General features: G+C 33.9%; 2 protein-coding genes and 1 pseudogene across 2 annotated transcripts; all 3 read right to left on the bottom strand.

The window, feature by feature from the left end:
- Positions 1 to 5,535: 5,535 nt before the first annotated feature.
- On the bottom strand, positions 5,536 to 6,045 carry LOC132254879 (uncharacterized LOC116803646). The gene has a single exon (XM_059741812.1). It carries the CDS (start codon positions 5,917 to 5,919, stop codon positions 5,659 to 5,661), a length of 261 nt encoding a protein of 86 aa, XP_059597795.1. The 5' UTR covers positions 5,920 to 6,045; the 3' UTR covers positions 5,536 to 5,658.
- Positions 6,046 to 6,160: 115 nt separating this feature from the next.
- On the bottom strand, positions 6,161 to 10,941 carry LOC100246081 (transketolase, chloroplastic-like; annotated as a pseudogene).
- A 2,693-nt stretch (positions 10,942 to 13,634) lies between these two features.
- Positions 13,635 to 22,270, bottom strand: LOC100246211 (adenosine kinase 2). Its single transcript, XM_019224343.2, has 13 exons — positions 22,197 to 22,270; positions 21,343 to 21,851; positions 17,218 to 17,271; positions 16,824 to 16,870; positions 16,653 to 16,684; positions 16,453 to 16,554; positions 16,276 to 16,343; positions 15,163 to 15,239; positions 14,974 to 15,071; positions 14,815 to 14,885; positions 14,674 to 14,740; positions 14,391 to 14,574; positions 13,635 to 13,993 (listed from the first exon to the last, which is right to left on the bottom strand). The coding sequence occupies exons 2-13, from the start codon at positions 21,423 to 21,425 to the stop codon at positions 13,851 to 13,853; spliced, it is 1,026 nt and encodes a 341-aa protein (XP_019079888.1). The 5' UTR covers positions 21,426 to 21,851; positions 22,197 to 22,270; the 3' UTR covers positions 13,635 to 13,850.
- Positions 22,271 to 23,599: the final 1,329 nt, after the last annotated feature.

The raw sequence follows: 23,599 nt of genomic DNA, 5'->3' as shown, positions 1-23,599 counted from the left end.
TACTTTAAGTAATTCTCTAAATTTTAAAAAGTGATGTATAAACTTTTGATGATGTATGAACCCTTAATAATCTATGAACTCTTGATGATATATAAACTCTTAATGATGTATGGAATGTTTAATAAGGAACTTAGTCTTGTAGGTGTTTTGGATTCTAAACCTTTTAATTCATTTTTTTATATATTTACAATATCTACATCAATCATGTATTTTTTGCATTGTACGATAACACTAGGTCAATATATCATTCCATAGTTGTAACTTTGAGTTTTTACAACATAATGCACTTAGGTTTGTTACATTAGACTAGCACTTGACCACTACCTCGGTTGAAAGATGACACCTAACTATATTCCACATTCCATATGCTACATGACGAGATAATAATCACTTTGCAAGATTTTGCCATTATACTCAAATTACTAGTCAATAGGCTTCCTTTACTAGTTTGACATTGTAGCAATGACAAAAGCTATGTGAGTTTTTGGTTGAAAGATGGCACATAATAATCACTTTGCAAGATTTTGCCATTACCCTCAAATTACTAGTTGATAGGCTTCCTTTTACTAGTTTGGCATTGTAGCAATGACAAAGTTATATGGGTCTTTGTAGGATACATACCTAGAGAGGATGATAAGACAAATCATAACTTAAAATGACATGGTTATCTATGTAGTTTTCATTCTACCCCTTGATGTTTATAATGTTGTTATTCAACATTATGCTAGAGCATATATATTGTAACTTATTGGAGGATGTTTATCTAACAAGTATAGTAACTTCGAATATCGCATGTTTATTTCATTTTTATTAAATTTTAAGCTTATCAATTGCTACAATTAGGATAGTGTATGCTTAGCTTGGTTTTATAAGGAGATATGTCAAGCATCCCATGTCTAGGCACATGGCAAGTCAACCCACTTATACCATTGCTACTATGGGTAGGAAAACCATTCCTTGTCTTGCCCCTCAAAGATTGGAGGTACTCTTCCATGTGATATCATTAGCGATGATGGTCTTCCCTCCCCATCACCTTCATTATGTATGGTACACCCAAAACATGATATTGTCTTATCGAAAGTTTATAAAGAAGTTTACTCACCTTTTAAAAACATTAATTTATTTCTTATATTGAATTTGTCATTTCAAATATGAGTTTGGATTCCACTTAACACAAACTAGGATAATTTTAGAAATATTTTTATGTTATATTTGATTGGTTGGATTTTAGCTAAGAATGAGATAAGTTATCTTATCACGTATCATATCTCATGTTGGAGTTGTTCTTGTGTTTCAACCCCTAAACACTCATTTTGATGCCAACCAAAAAATAAAAACCCTGGCTTAGATTTTGCCTCTTGTGTAGTTGTGAAAACTAATAAAAAGAGAAGTAAAAGAAAAATAGAAAAATATATATATACCTTTTTGGGCCTTTAGTATTTCTCTATTTCTTTATTCTTGTCTCATTTGCATTTATTTATGTTTTTGGAAATAAATATTGGTAATTTGGTATGAAGACTTTGTTAAATAAAACACTCTTATATATATATATATATACATTGTCTAATATAATATGTCATGTTTATTTAAATTTTTTTTATTTTCTTAATTTAATTGTAATTATTTTACTATAGTATATGTAATTTGTTTACAAGGATGGATAGTGAGAATGTAGTTCAAGTAAACTTTAGTACAAGAGGAAGAAAATATCCCAAATGGAAATATGTTTATTTATCAAATGAAAAAAAAATTAAAAAATTGAACACCTTCATAGATATTTTTTGTGATTTGGTAACTACAAGAGAGATATAGATGCAAACAAGATGCAAACAAGATGCAAACAAGATGCAAACAACATCTTGTTGGTGGATATAAAAATGTTAAAAAGTGTAGGAAATGTTCATAACATGTTAGAGAAGAAATGAAATATAATGTGAGTGTAAAAAAGAGTAAAAATGAACAAATAAATATGGAGAGTCAAAATGTGAATAAAGATTTGTTTGACTTCTAAGATGAAGATTTTGATGAGGATATTAATAATAGAATGAGTGTCACTAATATTTCTAGTGAAAGTAGTAATCAAGGAGGAAGTAATGGTATGATACATTTTCAAAAGGAACAAGACAAAAAGGTCTCATGGATCATTTTTCACTCTAGGTGGTTGTTCAAAATAAATAAATAAATAAATAATAATAATAAAAAAAAGAGTGGAAATATGAACCAAACCGCCATTAATAATGCCTACCAAAAAAAAGAAAAAACATTAGAGAAAGAAAGAACCAACTCTTCATGAGGTAAGAGTTATTAACCTCAAGAAAGGATTGACTCTTACAAAGGATTTGAAGAAAGATCAAATGATGGAATGAAAAAAAATTAGATGTTCAATTATGTCGTATAAATGGACCGGTAGGAAAAAAAGAACTTAAGTTAAATTTTTTATTAATTATTCAAAAGGAACTATGTTTATGCAATCTATTAAGATATTAAAAAAAATGTTTGAATTACTTGACAAATGGATAAAGCAAGTTGGTGAAGGAAATGTTTCTCAAGTTTTAACAAATGATCACTCAAATTCTATGATGACAAGTAACAAATACTACTTGAATTTTTATCTTGAGAACTTATATAAATTATTATGTACAATGTTACATAGGGTTGTTGAAACTAAAGCAATCACATTTGTATTGGACACCATGTGCCAAACATTGCCTTGACTTAATGTTGAAGAAGGCTATATTACTAAATGACTATATTTATAATCACTTGGGGCTACTCAACATGAGGCGATTTACTAAACAAAGGGAATTCCTTAAGCTTACTAAGAATTGATTTGCAACTATTTTCATCGCATTATCTCGATTGCATGAACAAAAAAACAACTTGAGAAAGACGTTTACAAGTTTATATTGGTCAAATAGTAAATGAGCAATAGAGTAGAAGGTGAAAACTAAAGATAGTTCTAATGCCTTCATTTTGAAACACTATTATTGTTTGCTTAAAGGTTCCAGGTCCCAATTTGTAAATTTGCAAAGGTTTGTGATGAAAATCCTTAACTTAACATTTAGTACATCAGGTTGTAAACAAAATTGGAATATATTTGAAAATGTAAGTAACTAAAATAATTACAAGTAATAGAGTCTTAAATGCAACTTAAAAGTTAAAACTTTAAAATATATTTATGAGCTTATAAATTTTATAGATTCATAACAAAAGGAAAAATAGGTTAGATCATTAACACTTGAATGATTTGGTGTACATTAAGTATAACTAGGCCTTGAAGAGAAAATACGATAAACTTGACACAATTGATTCAATTTCCTTGAAAGATATAAATGATAGCAATGAATGATTGATAGAAAGAATGAAAGATGGAGATATTCTTATGTGGTGCACAAGATGATTTTATGTTTGGATGATGATTTGACATGGGTGATGTGTGTAAAACTATTAGAGTTGGGGAGGCTAAGTTTGGTACTAGAGCTAGATCAAGCTCAACCAAAATACCAACACCAAGGGGAATAACTTCAAGGTTTAAAATTATGTTTTCTCTTTCATTAATAGATGAGAATGAAGAAATGATTGATTTAGAAGAGAAGGAATATGGCAAAGGCTACAAATGCAATGATGGAAATAATGATGATGATAATGACAATTTTGTGGATTTTGAGGATGAGTAATGATTGATTATTGTGGACAAATTTGTTATCCAAGTATTTTTTTTTTTAATGATGTTTTGAAATGGTGTTTTTGAATTGTGGATAAAGGACATATATTTGCTTGTTAAAATCGTTGACAATTTAATGTTTTGTTTCGAAAACTTTGGATTTGAATATGTATTAGCAATCATGATATGATGCTTAGTTTTTACGCTTGGGGCTCTTTATTTTTATATTTTCGTTGATTAGATTGAAATTTTGGAAAATATTCGATGATATATGTGCTTAAAACAAATAAATAATTATTAAATTTTATTATATTATATAAAATTATATATGTAAGATAAGGTGCGTTTAACTTCACTAAAGTTTGTCCCTTGCGCCTTAGGCTCTAAGAGGAACCTTGGTGCACCTGACTTCATTAAAGCCCATGTCTTGCACCTCAAGCTCGAGGAGGAACCTTGGTATGCCCTGAACTTTCTAAAATTATGAAACTTATCATTCTAGTCTACAATAGCTTAATTTGTCTAAGAAAAAGCCAATTCTCTCCCAACTCCTTTTCCAACCTTCCATAAATTATTTGTAAATTCAACAGCTTCAAATAAGAGTTTCTACTTATTTTATTTATGTTATATATATATATATATAGAAATTCTCATTAGAAAGTGGAAAAGTTATTTTTCTTATTTGTAGTAGGACATGTAAACATAAAATAGAGAAAAACAAAAGTTTTTATAAAAAGTAATATATTAAAATTAAAATTTTAAAACATCACTGTGTATCAATGATAACTCCCTTTGAAATAAACAAATATATATATATAATTTTTTTTATTTATAAGTTTTAAATCTTTTTATAATGAACATTATTAAGTAAGAAACAAAAATTACTTACTAAATAATAAATTATTAAACAATTTTCAAAAATGATAAATATCAAATACCCTCATATAATTTTATTTAAAACAAATATCAAATATTAAAATATAATATATTTTCTATTCTATTTTTTATTCTTTATGCAAACCAAATACCCTGTGATACAACATATATATATTACCGAATCAATATTTTTCTATATACCTATGGAAAAATATGATCACTCGTACTTGGTCTCATTCTTTTGTATATTTACATCCAATGTTAGACCTATTAATTTCTTTAAATATTGTAATAGGATTGAACCTGGTCCTCTCTTGTAAGATGTGAGCCCTTTTACCATTGTACCACATCTCCTACATTTTACTAAGCACACATACAACAATATATATTACTATATATCTTTTATGTGTGTATTATAAATTAATTAAAATAAAATTATTCTAATAATTCAATTTTAATTATTTTAATATATCTTTTGTATAATAACTAAATACAAAATAAATGTAAATTTATAAATTAAATTATCAATATTTTAAAATACAAAAAAATATTTATACATACATATCATCATATCTTTTATATTTTTCAATATATTCAAACTAAATATTCCTTTTTTTTTTTTTATCATTTCTTAGAATTTTTCTCCACATTTTTGGGGTTTTGATTAATTCTTGTCTATTGATATTTTTTATTAAAGTTTTCATTGATATTTCTCAATATATCCAGAAAATCCAACTACGGGTGTATCTATAAAAATCGATATTTTTATCCTTTATTGGTATTAAAAATTAAAAATAGGCTTTTTAACTTACAAACTATATAAGTAAGATTGATTTTTGCCTAAAAACCAATCGAATTGATTTTATTTACACACCTAATTACAAGTTCAGTAGCTATCGATTCAATACCTTACAATTTTCCATACAAATGTTATTAGTTACAAGTTACAACATTCCTTGATTGCAGACCAAATATATTTTTACAGAGTCAAAATTTCCTAAAATCAGCGTGATGCCTCCATACTTGGCTCACAATGAGACCCATATCAAAATGCAAAATCTTGTGAAACTGGCAACCACAGAACATGAAAAACACAGAGAATCCGTTGATATAGACAATATTCAAGTTGGGACAACCCAAATGGAGACACCACCATTACTTCCTCGCCCAGAAATCTGTTTGCAGTACTCGTGGCAGCTCTCCTCACATGCATGAATGGTTGCCCCTTCCACTTTCAGACACACCGGCATGCAGTCCTTGGCACACAGCGGAACTTCCTCCCCTGGGGCCTCATGTGCCACCACAATCGCCATTATAGAGATCAGAAGCAGAGGACTTGTCCTCTTCATCATGGCCATGGCATTAGCTAGTTCTCTCTCCATTGTTGATCACTTCTTTTGTCAGGGTAGAATGGCAGGTCCCTTTATGCGTAAATGGAGGCAAGAAGGTTGAGCTACCCGCTATATGCTAGGAAAGAAATCTGCCATTCCTCGGTTTTAGGTGGATTGGAGCAAAGCATGGAGAAAGCCCAAAACATACAGATTTGTGGTGGGCAATTTTTGAAGGTTTCTAACTTCCTAAATAAAGGCTTTGAGTTAGGATTTGAAATAATTAAGCGTCAGATGACCAAGTAAACATGATTGATTACAATGCCAATATTGGAACAATTTGTTTGTATAACTTTTATTGAGATAGCAATGACTTTGCAATCCTTGTTATGTTCCCTTCAGTGAAACCAAACTTCTTGAAAGTATCCAAATAAGCCCCACTGGCACCAAACTCCTCCACCCCAACCACCACTCCTTCCTCTCCCACATATTCCCTCCACCCGATGGGGGAGGCTGCCTCGACGCTTACCCGCTTTGACACGCTTGGTGGCAAGACAAACTCCTTATACTGTTGTGGCTGCATGTCAAAGAGCCGCCAGCAGACGAGGGAAACCACCCTCACTGTCCTCCCTTCTTGTCTCAGCATTTTGGCACCCTCATCGCAGAGGCACAGTTCTGATCCGGTGCCAATCAGTATTATGTCTGGCAACTTGTCTTCAGAATTATCACTCACAATGTAACCACCTCTTTCAACTGAAGCTCTTGATGTTCCTTCCAAATTTGCAGCCACCTTTTGCCTTGATAATGCAATGAGGCTTGGTACATTGCGATTGGCAACAGCCACTTTGTATGCTCCAGCAGTCTCATTCCCATCTGCAGGCCGGAAAACTAGGAGCTGTGGCACTGCCCGTAGGCCAGCAAGCTGTTCCACTGCAGGTTGGTGTGTTGGTCCATCTTCCCCCAGACCAATAGAGTCATGGGTCATGATGTAGATGACCCCAGCATGGCTTAGAGCAGAAAGTCTAATGGAGTTCTTCATGTAGTCGGAGAAAACGAGGAAAGTGGCTGCAAATGGGATCAAGCCACTTCCATGCAATGCAATACCATTTGAAATTCCAGCCATTGCATGCTCTCTAACCCCATAGCGAATGTTGCAGCCCCATGGGGAGTTAGGCTGGCTGAAGTCTTCATGGCCGTGGAGGTAAGCTTTGTTGGAGGTTGCAAGGTCTGCACTTCCACGGATCAACCCCGGGAGCACTTTAGCAAGCTGGCTTAAGCACTTCTCAGAGTACCCTTGAGTGGCATCCACCGGATCCGATGTAGGAAACTTCTGTTAAGATCATAATAGAAGTTGTTACACAAATAAAACCTGTATACTATTGGCCTACTAAGTATAAAAGGAAAGGAACTGCAACAGGTTCCTCCAAAAGATGTGAAAGGGCAAAGGAACTGCTATAGCTCATACTTATACAAATCCAGCTGACTAGAAGCATAAAATTGGTAAGTGTATCTGAAAATAAATTAAGAAATATTCCAACTATCTTAACATGGAAAACTGCTTGTCTTCACATAAGAAGATTTCTAAGATACATCACCTGAAATCGGACTTGAAATCACATGGTGAAGATAGATTAGAACCCATCGGATTGAGACCCACACCATTAAATATGAGGCACCTTTGATGGAAGTGAAGAAAACTCCATGGAGGAGTAATGAAACTTGAAAGGACTCTAATCTGGACTTCATTCTATCCATATGTAAATGTGACAAGATGATCATGAGATGAACCCCATCGAATAATGAAAGTTCCACTACTGAATTTATTTATTATTCTGAGGATGCATAGCATGAACCTTTTGAATTTGTCTTGAGTTTTAAGATCATAACTTTTGACCTTATTATTACTAATGTTCAAGCATTATGAGAAAGTGAAAGAACATGTCATAAAATTCGAAATATTCAACTTCACTGTTCTTCTGCCTGTTAGAGTCTACTTGATGTGGTCCATTATGACCAGAATCCATATTTTCAATAAGTCACTTCCAAGTAAAATGTGTTCAAGTTTGCTTACTTTGCAAGTGCAACAAGTGATCGAGAACATGGATGGTAAGATCAATAAACACTCCTGGTATACTCTGAGACACACAAATTTCCTTCAAAGTTGCAGATCAATTACCGGTAATGAGCTTTCCCAGCCAGGAAGCAAACCACCATCAAGGAGAATCTTGAATTCTACAAACTCTTGTGGATATTTGGTCTGGTAATAACATAGCCTTGAATGCCATTCCATACTCTGCTTGTATCTGCATTTCCCTGCAGCAGATTTAAATACAAGCCTCATGACTGTTTCTTTCAAAGATTAAAATGCTGAAAAGAATTAATTAAATAAACTCATAATTTTCGCAACTAAAAAAACCTATAGATCATAGGAATGACATGGAATGGTTCTCGATCACTCCAGCTAACTTTCCGTCTCATTTTCTTCACATCCTTTTCATCAAAAGTACCATGATGAGCTTTGGAAATTCCTTTCTTTTCAGACAATTTACCTATCAGTCTTCACCTGTGAAAAATGAAAAAAAAAGTAAATAAATATGCACATATGCCTCTAAGGAGAGAATTCATTTTCAGATAATCCCACAAACCCTTATGAAAGTTGGTTTCTCTGTTTCCCTAAAAGCAGAGAGAAGGGCATTCTTGATGGCTTCCATGTCATTGTGTGTATCATCCACTGTGATTGTGTTCCACCGAAGAGCCTTAAATCGTGCCGATATATCTTCAGAAAAAGCTAGGGAGGTGGCTCCATCAATGGTATTAAGGTTATCATCATAAATTAGTGTAAGCTTGTTGAGTTTCCAATGTGCAGCCAAAGATGCAGCTTCATGTGATATCCCTTCCATGACACATCCATCACCCATGATGCAGAATCTACATTCCCAAATCATCATCATCACAGAAAATTACTACCACTTACATATACCGAGTTACTAGCCATCCAGATAAACTAGCCAGTTCACTTACGTCCTGTGATCAACAATGACAGCATCGGGTTTGTTGAATCTAGCAGCAGAATGAGCTTCTGCCAGGGCAAGGCCAACTGCGTTAGCTACACCTTGCCCAAGGGGCCTGTCATTGGAAACATGTGTGAAATATAGAGCAACTTTAGAAATCAATTAAATAATATTCTCAAAGATGTATCAGGACACTAAATTTCCCTAATTGCTTTTCAAGCATTACTTTTTGTACCTGTAGTGACTTCAATGCCATCGGTAACCACATTCTCAGGGTGACCTGGGGTCCTACTACCAAGCAAAGCCTTTGCAGGTCTTCCAGCTGAAAGAAAAAAAAAATGTCCAGAGAAAAAAAAAGGATCATACAATTATAGGAATCACCAATTCTATAAGCAATCAAGGAGGTAGAATAATTCCTCAGAAAAATTAGATATAGAAGAAGGAAATTGCCCACATACTTGAACTGATTGAAATCCAGCAAGATGAAGACAGATATACTGGAGGAGGCATCCATGGCCAGCGCTCAAAACAAACCTGTCCCTGTTAAACCATTTAGGATTTCTGGGGTTGTACCTCATCACATGCCTGTACAGAATATACCCAACTTTGGCCATGCCAAGAGGCATTCCCGAGTGCCCAGCCTTGGCGGTTTGCACTGCGTCCACGATCAGCATCCTAACATTATCCACGCATCGCATGTCAACTAATTCCTGGAAGAATTTGTTGTCTTCTTCATCATCTGCGTCCAAGTTTTGGTTGGATGGTTGGGGTTGGAATGCATGTTTGAGCTCTTGTAGCCAGGAGAGCTTGTAGTCTTTGGAGAGGTTGGCGGGTTTGCCTATGGGAGCATGGTTGGCTCTGAGACTATTACGTGGTGGGGGTGTCAACCCAATTCTGAATCTGTGATTTCTGCTGTTCTGATGTGTGGGTGTGGGGACAGAGAGAGGTTGGAGGAGAAGAGAGGAAATGATGGCTATAAGGGGATTGGTTTTTCCAGGGAAAGAGACGGTTGTGTTGGCGGCTTACAGTGGCTAGGGGTTTTCTGACGAGTGCGTGGAGCCATGGAGGTGAAATGTGATGTTACTTGTAGGTCTGTGGCTTTGACTCGTTTCCGTGTACATGGCACGCATGCAGAGCAAGAAACAGGTGCGTTGGCTATGCTTCGACTTCACTAGTAAAAATAATATCTTAAGCACTCTTCGTAATTGTTTTCAAATATCTATCCGTTTTCAAAAACAGTTTTTATAACTGATTTAAAAAAATCTGTTTGACTAGTTATGATATTTTCACCTTGTTTTTTAATATGTTTAAAAATAATTTTTACATGTGGCTTAATTATTTTTTATATTTATAAACATTTTTTTAACAACCAAAAACAAGTGAAAATAATTAAAAAATATTATTTAAACATGTTATTTTTTTATTTTTAAAATTAGAAAATAGTTTTATGTTTTTTTGGTGTGAAATGTGTTTTTTTTTTTTTTTTTTTGTTCCTAAAAATAAAAAACTATTTCCAAAAATAGTTATCGACAGGCTCTAAGATTTTAAAAACACTCCTCCTTTCCCCTCCCCTCTCTTGAAAAGTATGTCAACAATTTTCAAAGTAATCTTAACTTTCTATGGATTCTTAGATCTCTAGGTTGTGATTGATGGTCTCTCATATCTTTCAAGGCCTTCTTAGGCTTAAGGGTTTATCATCTTAGGCTATCCTCACTAGAAAAGACGGTTCAAATGTTCAAAAGACTGCTCCATCTACAATTGGGACTTGATAAAAAGGTATCAAAGAGCTCTTAGGGGCTTATAATTCTCATTGAGCGCTTGAGGACTAATCCAGGTTCTGGTGCTTTGCTAATGCTCCCACTCATGCCAACGACTATCAATAACCTTTTAATGCCCCATTTCTCATATTCCTTCATCTCAAGTCATTGCTCATACTCTGTCTTTAGGCCTCTTTGTGTTCTAAAGGCTTTTCATGTAAGTTTTCATTCATTTCAATTCCGTAAGAATGTTTCTAACTACCTTTTAACCTCTTCCTGCGGTTTTCAAGTAGCTTTTTGTTTTCCATGTCTTTCCACTTTTCACTTTAGGACTAGTATCTTAGGTCATAGATGCCTAAGGATCGGAGCCACCTCCTATGACTTCATCCTCTGAGCCTATCATAAGCATCCCTATACAAGGTCCTTTTGACTTAGATGATCCTCCAATTGAGTGTTTCTTTTTTTAGGCTCCTCAAGACTGGTACAATGCTTAGTTCTTTATTTATAGGCTTGAGATCAAGTATGGTATTACCTTAAATGCTTTTCGAGATACTGATCTTCCTATTATTTTCCATGAGAGAGGTTGGGAGCCTCTCACGTCTCTTAATGGGGTTGTGCATCCTCACTATGTCTACATGTTCTATGCAAATATCCATTCTGATGTGGTTTGACTTACATTTCAAGTCTCTATGTACAACCAAACCATTCTGGTTACCCTTTATTCTATTCGTCAAGTTCTTCACATGCATGCCTTATTGGAGACTCTACCTCAATTTTTTTTTGGTTGAGGTTCAAGCCCTTACTCACTCTAAGCTTGTCACCATTCTCATTATGCTCCTAGGTGAGCCTCATTTGCTCCATACCTATATTTCCTTGGTTGACTTCACCAAGTCAACTTTAGTCCTCGCCACATATTTCTCCTATGCTTTCTTTCCTTCCATTGAACGTAGATTAGGCTATTAGTTGCCCACATCCATGTCATTCTCTTTGGGCAACCGATCAACATCGCTTAGGTCATTCTTAACATCATGGCCACATACTATGAGTCTTCTTGTCCTCACAACCTTCCTTTAGCCCTTATCATCTCCCACATGACACCAATTTTGAGATTGATCAATAGTGAGGTATGTCTAGCTTGCGTGATCTCATTAGCGACAGTTCGTGGTCCAAACATGTGAGCCATGTCTTCGGGCTAATTGCTCCAGAGGTCGTGCAAGAGAAGGAGATCCATGCAATGGGGTAAGATCCACTTATCGAGTCGAGTGACAAAGCCCGTACCTAGAGGGTGCAATAATCTATGGAGAGCAAGCTCTTCATGATCATCCTCTAGCCCCTAGGCCCCAACTTTTAGCGACCTTAGGCTTTTGTGAGTGATAGACTCTATGGACCAACTCCACTTGCGAACAAATGCATGGAACACTCATATGGACACACACCTTTGTGAGGTCACAAAGCATATGGATGTTCATTTTAAGAGTCTCAAGGGGTAGCTCTTGTCTCTTACTTCATAGCTGATGTCTCGGGGTTCTTCTAGTTCTACACTCCCATCTCTATTTGATTTAGATTTTTAGTTGCTTTATGGGTTTTTTTTTTTTTTTTTTTTTGTGGATCAGTGTCTTTTTGTACTAAAGTCATTGACCTAGTTTATCATGTATTTTGTTGGTCTGGATGCACCTTTATTTCTTTATCTCTTGTATTTAGAATAGTTTGATTATATATGAGTATTAATTTCCTTCTTTTGTCTATATTTTCCTTGTGTTTATTGTTTTATGATTATCATTTTTGCGACAAAAGAGGGAGATAATTTATTCTCGATTGATTGATTGATTTTTAGATATCCATTGCATGAATGACTCACATTCATCTTGATTTGATAGAATTGATGAGTTATATATTATTAAAATTTAAAAATAATAATAATAAATAAAAATAATAAATTCTATCTAAATTTTGACAGTATCTATTATGTTTGTTGATTTTTTTCACAAAATTTTTTATCTATAGTTGTCAATCAACCTAATAATTTCAATAAATAAAAATGTCAATATGCAATAAATAAAACAAAAATTAAAAAATTAAATATTAAACATATCACAACAATTATAATCAATAAAAAATTAATAAATTAAATATAAAACATCAAAATTAATTTCCAGTCGTGGAAGGAGGGGGGGGAGAGAGAGAGAGAGAGAAGTAACCTAACAATAATATCAAACCCAACGATCAAAAAGAGAGAGAACCAGCAAAAAGCATAACCAGAACATCAGAACATAACCAGAACATCAGAACATAACCAGAACATCAAAACAGAACCATTACACTAAAACACCCATCACCAAATTCTAAATCTAGTTCCTCTAGTTGCCACCCGAAGAACCACCTCTCCTAGAGTAGCGAGATCCACCGTCTTCGTAACCACGGTCCCGACTACCACCGCCATAACCTCCACCCCCACCATGGCTATATCCACCATCACGGCGACCACCTCCGCCGTAACCACCACCCCCTCAGTAGCCACCACCGCAGCCGCTGCCGCTTCCACTGGACTGAGCCTCGTTTACTGTTATGTTACGACCATCAAGGTGAGGAGGTGGTGCAGGGTTCCTAGAGCCGGGGGTGCTGCCGGCAGGATGATGCTCCAGGTGACAGTGGAGGTACTGTTTCCAGTCGGATGACACTCCAGGTGATAGTGGGGTACCAACCGCACGGGGAAGGGGAAGAAAATGAATTGCTGGGTCCAGAGGGAACCGACCAGTTCTTATTTTGCACTTTTTATTTATATTATACTAAAACATCTTGGTTGTAATAAAATTTGAGAAAAAAAAAATGAAAGAAAGAAAATAAAGAAAAAAAAGAAAAAGAAAGAACAAATGAAAAAAAGAAGTTTTTATTTTTATTTTTTTATTCTACTTATTTAAAAAAATGATTGAAAAAAATAAATTCGTAGTCAACAAATAAGAAGTAAGAACTAAAAAAATGCAAACAGCCAGGCACAAGGAAATAACTCAACCAATTTATGGAGGATTTATATGAAAACTCGGAATGAGTACAAAGTAAAAATTCAGGAAAACAAAAGCAACCTACACCCAATAAATGGATCCAGGAGCTAATAATGCACGATGCATGATCATTGGGCAGGGAGTAGAACCCGCCACAGGAAAAATAACTCTACTATTATTACTTGTGAAATGGAGAAGATCCCGGGTGAGAGATAATTCTAACTGAAGTCGGGCTTCTCTGGGTAGGTGCAGCCAGACCTTTGGATTATAACATGTGAAGCATAGCAACCAGCTCTCACACATTCTTCAATAGGCTTCTCTTGAACCAACTGAGACAAAAAACCTCCAACGAATGCATCCCCTACCACACAGGAAAAATCAAATTAAAAGGAAAAAAAAAAAAAAAAAAGCGCAAAGCAATGCATTATATTTATAACAAGGGGCAGCCTAATTAGCAGCTTCCACTAGAGGTGTCCATGCTTGCTTCTTAGGAGTTTACATATTTAAGGGATCGTTCCCCTTGTCAAGTTTGACAAGGACAAACCTCTGAGGTTGCATGAGAAAACACATTAATAAACAATTACAACTACATTGCTCATAAGCTCATCCTAATTCAGCGCATGACAATACCATTCTCACTAACCCTTCTTCACACCCTAGAAGACGGGAGCACTGAATCTCAATACGATGCAAACCTTTATGAAGGTTGGTCATTTTCAGCACTCTAGGCATGAATAATGAGATAAGAGAGTTCATACCTGCTCCATTGGTATCAACCAGCTTCTCCTTGGGCAGCAAGATCACAGGGAATGACTTCACTTTTCCATCCTCTGCAACTACAACAGGATCTGCACCTTGAGTGATCACAGTAATTCTCTTGTGTGTCCCTGATGCTTTTGGCCATTGAGATATTTTTATTGCAATCTCCTCAACGTTATCAGTCTGATCACAAAAGACAGCCAAATGAGGAAATTCCATTTTTTTCCTTCCTGTAGGGGGCAACAATCATCAAAAACAAATCCAACACCAAGTAATCCCTACCTCCCAGCCATGAACCCTGGAAAAGGTTCTTGCTTCCGTTTCATTCCCAAATACATAATCCATGTACCTTTATCCAGAAAGTATCAGTTTTGCAATTTTAGCTAAGAATATGATAAAAAAAAAAGGGGGCATAGAGCTTACGGTAGAGCTTTCTCCTGTTGATCCTTGAAGAATTCACAGATGAATGGAGCAGAAAGGTTCATCATGAAGACCTGCACATGAATGAGAAGATAATGGACATTGGGTTGCAGAAGCTATTGAAGAAAACAACTGCGATGAATCTGACTTAAAAAGAATTACCTTATTGTTTGCAGCTGCATGTTCAGCTACGAGTAGAATTGATTCAGGGGACACAGTCAGGAAAAAACCAGCAATATAGAAATATTTGGCCTTTTCAACTGTCAAAATAGGAGTTTAAATAAAAAAGAAAGTTCAACATGTTATATAGCAACAAACAAGGAATAGAAGCATCAAGAAAGAAAATAATACCTAATGCCCAGTTTTCAGGCCTCTTCAAGTGTTCGGACTTGTAGCAATTTGCAGCCGATAAGTTGGCAATGAGTGACCTGCATAAATGATAAATATAGGACTTGATGCAGCAAAGTTTGACAGATAAACAAGTGCCAAACAATCAATACTCGGTTTCTTGCTCTTCTTCCTATTAAAGATTCTAAAATTATGGTGGGATTATCAGAGGCTTGGATGCAAAATATTGTTCTCAAACAATATGAACGCCCAGGAGAGACAATGGTATTTTGTACCAAAGCACTTGGGAATATGCATAATTAACATGGAATGAGATGAAGCAAACGGCCACGTAAGGCTGAAATCCAAAGAAACCCAGAACATAAATAAAACTAAAAAATACAAGTGGGTGTGTTTGCAAAGTATATACTACTGCAATCCACCCATCAGATAACAGACAGTCTACAGATTCAATGAAATGATTAACCAACATTCAACTAGTCACTAGAGGGTTAAAGAGTAGGAGCCGATTTTTATAGCATGTGCTGTATGATAGAAATTTTGGAGCACAGACTAGCCAAAACTTTGTTCTTACTTTTTGGATTTTATGAATGAACTGGTCCATTCCACACTGTTAAATATAATGTATTTATAGTATATTATCTTTCCTTGTTAATATAGGTCACATGTATGGTAGTTAGGACTCCTAGCCTTGTATATATATATCTCTCAATTGTAAGTAGATATTACATGAATGAGAAATAAGGTTTTTCTCCTTTCTCTCTCTCTCAACACACACCATAAAAAATAAACTGGGGAGAGGTGAACAAAAATCATACAAAGGAACATACTATGTTCATCAAGAAGGAAAATCAATTACATTCTTTAAAGCTTTTTAGAAGAGAGCACATGGACAGGTTGCTGGCATATGTTCTGAAAAAATCACAGGAAAATATGATGACCCTTGACAATGACCTGGGAAGTTCAAATAAAACCAAATGAACACCTCAAATGGACTTGTCAAGGAAGATCTTGCATTCCAAAAAAAAAAAAATTGGTGGAGTATTGTAGCTATTTGAATTCTACATCTCACTGATGGATATTACATTCTTCCAAATTTGTGGGTTAGGAACTCACCTCTCGCCACCAACAACGCAAACTGCACATGTACCAGTTGGTGCAGTCTCATCCTCACGATAGTGAACCTGATCATGGATTGTTAAGAGGTCTCAGTAACAAAACAACTAATCTAAAATGGAGAGATGGATAACCATGGAAAAGCTGCAAAAGATGTAAAGAAGTGAAAAAACTTACATTAACACCAGCAAGTTTTGAGTTTTTCTTCATTTCCTCCCCAAACTTGTCCTTTCCAATGCATCCCATATAGCTTGTTGCTCCAGGGATTTGAAGCATCCACTGCAAAACACACACAAGGCAAGGTGAGAAAATGAATGAAATTTCTTAATTAGAAAATACAGATGAAAGCTAAGCTCAATAGTAAATATTTTATGTACCTGGCAAACTCTAATCGAATTTTGAGTAGCACCTACACAGAACATCATGGAACAAAAATGATTAGCATATAAACATGAGCCATCAGCGACATATATCATCCTCGAACTAGTTGGAATATCATTATGAAATATGAAACCATTACAGATCCAAATCAGAGATTTTAAAAATACCTCCAGCAATATACTCCACATTATACTTGCTAGCCATTTCATCGTACCTGAGAAAATCCATCCACATGAAATTGATTCAAATATGCAGTACTACAGCATGAAGCAAACCTTATAGAGGACAAACATACGGTTTAAAGCAAATCATAGAGAAAGTTCACAAAATGTTATGTAGGCCAACACAAGGCAGAATAAGGTGTTTTAAAATCAAAAACCATAGAAGAATAATAAAGAATTCATTTTTCAACAATTTGGGTTAAGGGATTTTAAAATAAAACACCATAGAAGAAGAATAAAAAATGCATTTTTTAATAATTCATGTTAATCAAACCAAAAGTTAAAAAGAAATAAAAAGTTTCAGGGGAAAAATGCAAATAATTAGAAAAAACAAACTTACATGGGCAAGTGTTTGTCCTCAGCAAGAATAGCATTATTCAACTTGATGTCATATCTGTTAACATGCCCAGTAATTTCAGAGTCACCAAATGATAAATTCAACAGTAAAGGAACAAAAACTTCATATGAAACAAATATGACAAAATTCATATTAAGTAACTTTGTGGATGAAAAAACTATATTTTGTATTCAAGCATGATGATGACGAAGACAAATAATTGAAAAAAGGGACAAGTAATGAAAAACAATCATAAATGAAAATTATTACATAAGCCTGAGATATAATAAAATAAACAATAATTATCAATCATTGTTTCTTCTAAAAAGACAGTCTCACAACATATCAGAGAAAATAAATGAAACCACACAAGTAAAAGCTATAAACAACAGTATGACATGATCATAACCTTTGGTTCCATGGACCATTGGCTCCAGATCCAAAAATAAAAAGATAAACAGTGGAAATACTTATATTAGAGAGTGAACTCTCAAAATTGTATGGACAAATAGATGAAAAAAAGAAAATTATCGTGGCAAAATACAAGCTCCAGGAATTCTAAATACCATGAGTAACCAAGATAGATCTTTAAGAAAATCACAATAAGAAGATACAGAACAGAATGCAAATGAATTATTTGGAAACAGAATTGAGAATTCATAGGTATTCATGTAAGCCCCAACAGTAGATTAAATTTTTCCTGTTTGCAACTTACAAAGCTCGTATTATAAATGATTTGAGAGGAATTCAATGATTTCTGCATCCAATTCTTATGACCCAAGGAGAAGATGCAAAATTGAGAGAATATATTGTCCTTATTAAGATTATTTTTCCATGTCTTTCCCATTACACTCTCCCATGGGCTCCAATTGGAAAGTGACTTTAAAGTTCTCCAAAAGAGCATTGTTCCTGACATTTTACATTAAAAATAAATGCAGATTGCAAATAAATGGATGGCATGGCATGCTAATCCAACCATTAAAACTTTGATTTTCCACAGAAAACCCATTTCTCCATATTTTCCGTTGTGCTCATATCAAATGCAATGTAAAAAATATCCCTAAAACACATTTTTGGAAAGATTTCTATAGGAGGAGCAACCTCTCAATCTCTCCTCCCTGCCTATCCCAATTCTCGATATGAAGTAATTCTTCTATAGCTAACATTAGCACAGGTCCTGACACCCCCAGTTTTCTCTCACTTGGAATTTCCCTTTTTCAAGAAATCACATTTCTCACCTGCCTAGCATAAAGAGCTCTTGTTTTGTCATTTTCCTAGTTCCTGATGTGACCGAGAGATAAAGATGTTAAACTACGCATTTTTGTTGAGCCTAAATATATTATTTTTGGGTCATCATCATTTTGTGATAGAGTTCTATCATAGTTACGATTCTTTATATCAACATTAAAATTAGTCCCATACTAGGGATTAATTTTCTCTTGACTTTGATAAATAATATTCATAATTATTTAGATTTTTTTTTTCTACTTTTATTTCATTAATCTATATACTTTTCTCTCTACTGTCCTACATTCCAATACTTCCTCTTCTCTCACTTGGAATTTCAAGTTTCCGAGAAATCTGTTGGTCTCACCTGCCTGACATATGTATTAGGTATTAGGAATCTTTTAGGCCTTATTTAATTCATGGAATGACATTATAGGCTTGCGTTATCCATTCCTAGAAAGTAGAAACTAGGAATCAACTTTTCTTACTCAATATACAACAAGGACAAGATTCAAAATCATAAATTTATTTTCCATTTCTGTTTCAATATTTGTTTGTATAGGAATGAAAACAAATTTATGCTAAATTTCTACTAATATGCTTTCAAGTCCACATGCTCAAATAAATAAATTATTCAAAAACCTATAAAATACAATGTATGCTATTATAGAATATCACATTATAATAAAACCATTTAACAAGTCTATTTACAAAAATACCTTTAAATTTAAATAGCCATTTAAATGATTATAACCCCAATACCTATATAAACATATAATAAAATATAATAATATCCATAATTACCTAATGCATAAATATCATCCTAGCATTTTCATAATAAAAACCAATTGACAATGAAGAATAAAAAATAAAAATTTCAAAAATAAATTCAAGATTAAACATGTTATAAAAATCAACAAGACTTCACAACTTATATTTCGTTCCATATACATTAAAATGAGTTCAAATTTTAATAGTAATTATTAAGGATAATAATAGTTTTTAGGCAAAAAATTTGAAAAAGCAAAAGTGATTGATAATAACACCAATGATATTTTTTTCATGTAAAAAATATTCTAAAAGTACGATTTATAGTAATAATAGAGAATAAAATGTGAATCTACCCAAAATTTGTAAAATCCTCTCATTTAAATTGTCTCTCTCCCTTTTTTTTCTTTTTATAACTGAGGAACTTTCCATGACCAAGCTCTTAGGACTCTCCATGGGGACTCAAACCTTAGGGTTCTAACCACTCCCACAACAACTAGCATCGAGTAAATTAGGGTATCATCAGTGGCATGATTCAAAATTGGGACCATATCACCCAACATTTTCCCTCACCAACTAGGCCTACCCTGGTAGGACTCCTTTCATTTGACATTGTCTAGAACATCTTATAATTCTGATTTATTCTGATCTATCAGTATGCAAATGAAGTTGACTTGATTGGTCAGCTTGAATTATGATAAAAACCTTTCCTAGTACTCCTTTTAGCAAATTCACATCCCTTGATGAATTTCAATCCCCCCAAAAAACCAAATGTTTGTGCATGAGCCACACACTTAAATGGCTGGAATAAGAATTCAACAATCATTCCCAATTCACCATTTCAGTAACCAAACATGGCCTTAATGGAAGGGATTATATGGTAATTTTCATAAATTTCTTCAAAGAGGGAAGGACCCAGAGTGCTGGTTAAAAAGGATACAGTCCTAGGGGAAGGGAGTTTTTTTGCGCATTTTTCATGTTTACATAGAGCATCCAATCAGGTACCCAACTGATTGACCAAGAGGAGAGCACATTTTTGCCCCTTGACAGACAATCCCATCCAATTTTAGCTTTTAAGATTTCAGTACCATCTAGGTGTTTTTGTATCACCCTTAGTTTCACCAAAAAGAAAAATAAAACATAATAAGTACATACGTATATATATAAAATAACCAGCATATAGTAATTTATATGACCTAGAAAAAAACAACAGACGATATGACTCAAACCATGTCAAGTTAGCAAAAGGCTATGATTAAACCATGGTAGGAATAGAACGGATCATAGTTCCTTGTGCACCAACATCCCATGAACTTGAGACCACTGTAGAGTTTATATGTAAAAAATTTAGCAAGCAGAGCACACATGGGTATCCAAAATATTTACCAACAGTAATGAATTCCCTAAGGAATAAAAGATGAGCATGATCAAATTGATCACATGTAGCAGTATGTCCATCATTTACCAAAAGATTGGTGTTCAAACTAAACTAATCCTTAGGATCCTTTATTTCCTAAACTAAATAAAAATAGAAACTAGTCCTAAGGATCCTTTATTCCCTAAACTAAATAGAAACTAAAGATTGAGGGATCAGATCCCTTAATCAGGCCGCAACACCAATTTGAATGGAATCTATGTTAACCATTGAAATCTTTTAAAGCAACTCTTAAATCTTTTCCATATAAAAATGAAAAACGAAAATATAGAAAGTGAATATCACTATCTCTACATCGATTTGATCCCGCTAAACTCCAATGTCATTGTCCTCACCACCACAAAAAAAGGAAAGCAAAATGCAGATCCAAGCCTATCAAACTAATATCTATAGTACCAATTCAAGCAAAAATGTGGAATTCAGATCCATCATTAAAACAAATAATAATCAAATAAAAATAATCTAGCTTAGTTTCGGTGATTACTTCACTCCCCAAAATATTTCATTTCAATCCCTTTCCCTTTCCTCAGTACTCTCAGCCACCAACCAGATCTGAGAACGCTACCAAACACATACCCCCAACCAGTCAGATCTAAAACACAACCATAAGAACGGATCCAAGAACAAAAACAGAATCAAAACGCAGCATTTGAAAAGCAGAGGACGACGAACCGCAGAACAAAGGAGAGTAGAGTTACCTTTGAAGGAATTCTTCGTCGACGACAGAAGAAATGTCGAGGAGGGGGTTGCCCATGCCCAGGAGGATTCCTTCGTAAGCCATTGAAGAGATCCAAGAGGGGGTTGGCACGAGGCGAGAGTGGCCGAATAGAGGAAAAGGAGGAAAGAAGGCAGTGGTAGTTGGAAATGCGATCTGTAAGGGGTATTTATCGGTGAAATTTTGGTAAGGGGTCGCTGCGTCACCAACCCCGACTTCCCCCACTGGATGGAAAAATCGGAATTTATCGGCGATATTTCTCCGAAATATCGGATATCGGTCGGCCTCGAAACGATATTTGACCCCGATTATCAATTTCCAGGAATATCGTCAAAAAAATCGGCAATTTCCGATATTTCGCCGAAATATCGGTGGATGACCGATAAATCGGAGATAAATCGCGAGTGATCTGACGCGCGGAGCAACCGGAGGTGGATTTCAAAATATCGCCGATATTTCCTACCAGTCCAGCCCGCGCACAGGATACAAAATCTGTCCATTTTTTTTCAAAACAAAAAAACACAAGATGCTATTTGTTAATCTGATCATGACTTGCAGGCAAAGGTTGTGTTTTTCAGCCTGGCTCAAAAATCGTGGTTTTGGGGTTCGTGAAATTTAAATCCAATGGCACAACAGCAAAGAGACCCCTAAAACAGATCCAGAAAACACAGGGAGCAAAAGAAAATCAATTTTTTTGGTTTTCCTTGGGGTTTTGCATGGATTTTCTCGGAAATCAAACGAAGGTGAATTTTCCCGGAAATCGAATGGGGGGTGGATTTTCTTGGGAATCAAACGGCGGTTGCAAAAAAAATAATAACAACGTGATTAGATTAGTACCTGCGAGTATTGAGAGTGGCAGAGGAAAATAGGTCTTTTTTAGGAATTCTCTCGGGTGGAGGGCAACTTCGGAAGTGGGTGGCCCTTTTAATTTTTAGATTTAGTAGAGGTCAAAAAAAAAAAACAAATCATGAGAACAATTTTCCTCTATCTATATAAATAATTATAAATTATCGAATTTTATTTTGATTATTAAATAAATTAATATTAATAAAAAAAAGTTATTACTATATATTTTTAATAAAATTTTAAAAATTAAATCTCAAATAAAATATTTTATATAAATTAATTTAATTTTCATTTAAAATATAATAAACACATGTTTTAATAAAAGTATTTTAAAATTTTTTAAATAAATATTGTCTTCAACAAGTTAGATTCCCTTCATCTAATAATATAATGAAACCACATCGATCTTCCTTTTGATACTAAAGACTGTTACAATGTCATATATATTATATTTATGTATAAATTATTTTTATTCAATAAAATCAAATATTTCTTAACTCAATTATAACTTTATACACTTTCAAAATTCATATTTATTATTTTTAAAATTCAAATATTGAATCTATCAATATATCTCTATTTATGATATTTTTCTTCTTGATCATATATATATATATATATATATATGTCAATTACATTTATAAGATAACTTTAAAATATGCATTCTTACTTATTTTATTTTATTTTTTTAGTTTTTTCAAGTATTCCTATGAATTTTAAATAATTTTTACTGCACCGATATTTATAAAAAAAATATTCATCGATTTTTCTTCAATATTTCTAATATATCCGTAAAACCGAAGTACCGATATATCCGTAAAATCCGATATTTTAATCTATGGTCGACACACGGTATACCAAGTACGCCTTAGCCAGGATTTCGGAACCCAAATGTCAATTTCATTGATAAAATTAAAACGAAAATTTATAAATTCTTTCAAAATATGACAATTATCAATTTTGATTTTAGAGAGATGTTTATGTCAAATGTGATTTTATACATGCAAATGTGAAAAATGTCAGCTTTAATGATATATGTTTTTTTAATTGATTTTTTTTTTAATAAATTTGAACAAATTTGGACATAAACTACCGTTATTTTATCAAGAATTTGGTATATTTAGTCAAAACCTTTGGACACTTGATATATTTACTTCTTTTTATTCATTTATAATAATAATACTAATAATAATAATACTAATACTAATACTAATAATAATAATAATAATAATAATAATTTCATGTTATTCATTTATATATATATATATATATATATATATATATATATGTACTTCCTTTTATTCCACTAGCGAAGCCAAGGAAGGTTGGGGCATGTGTGCCCTCAATTTGATCCCGCTAAACTATATATATATAGTTTGCTTTTATTTTTCATT

Source organism: Vitis vinifera, chromosome 13 (assembly GCF_030704535.1).
Source record: "Vitis vinifera cultivar Pinot Noir 40024 chromosome 13, ASM3070453v1".
NCBI classification, from domain to species: domain Eukaryota; kingdom Viridiplantae; phylum Streptophyta; class Magnoliopsida; order Vitales; family Vitaceae; genus Vitis; species Vitis vinifera.
Note: the sequence above shows the minus strand (reverse complement) of the source record. Positions and strands in the feature narration are given on the sequence as shown.

Coding starts and splice junctions, on each gene's coding strand:
- LOC100246211 (XM_019224343.2), bottom strand. CDS start 21,425: ATGGCTTACGAAGGAATCCTCCTGGGCATGGGCAACCCCCTCCTCGAC. Junction 14,575..14,673: donor CCAGGGTTCATGGCTGGGAG/GTAGGGATTACT, acceptor TTTTGTGATCAG/ACTGATAACGTTGAGGAGAT. Junction 13,994..14,390: donor GGTTGATACCAATGGAGCAG/GTATGAACTCTC, acceptor CCTGTGTGGTAG/GGGATGCATTCGTTGGAGGT.
- LOC132254879 (XM_059741812.1), bottom strand. CDS start 5,919: ATGGAGAGAGAACTAGCTAATGCCATGGCCATGATGAAGAGGACAAGT.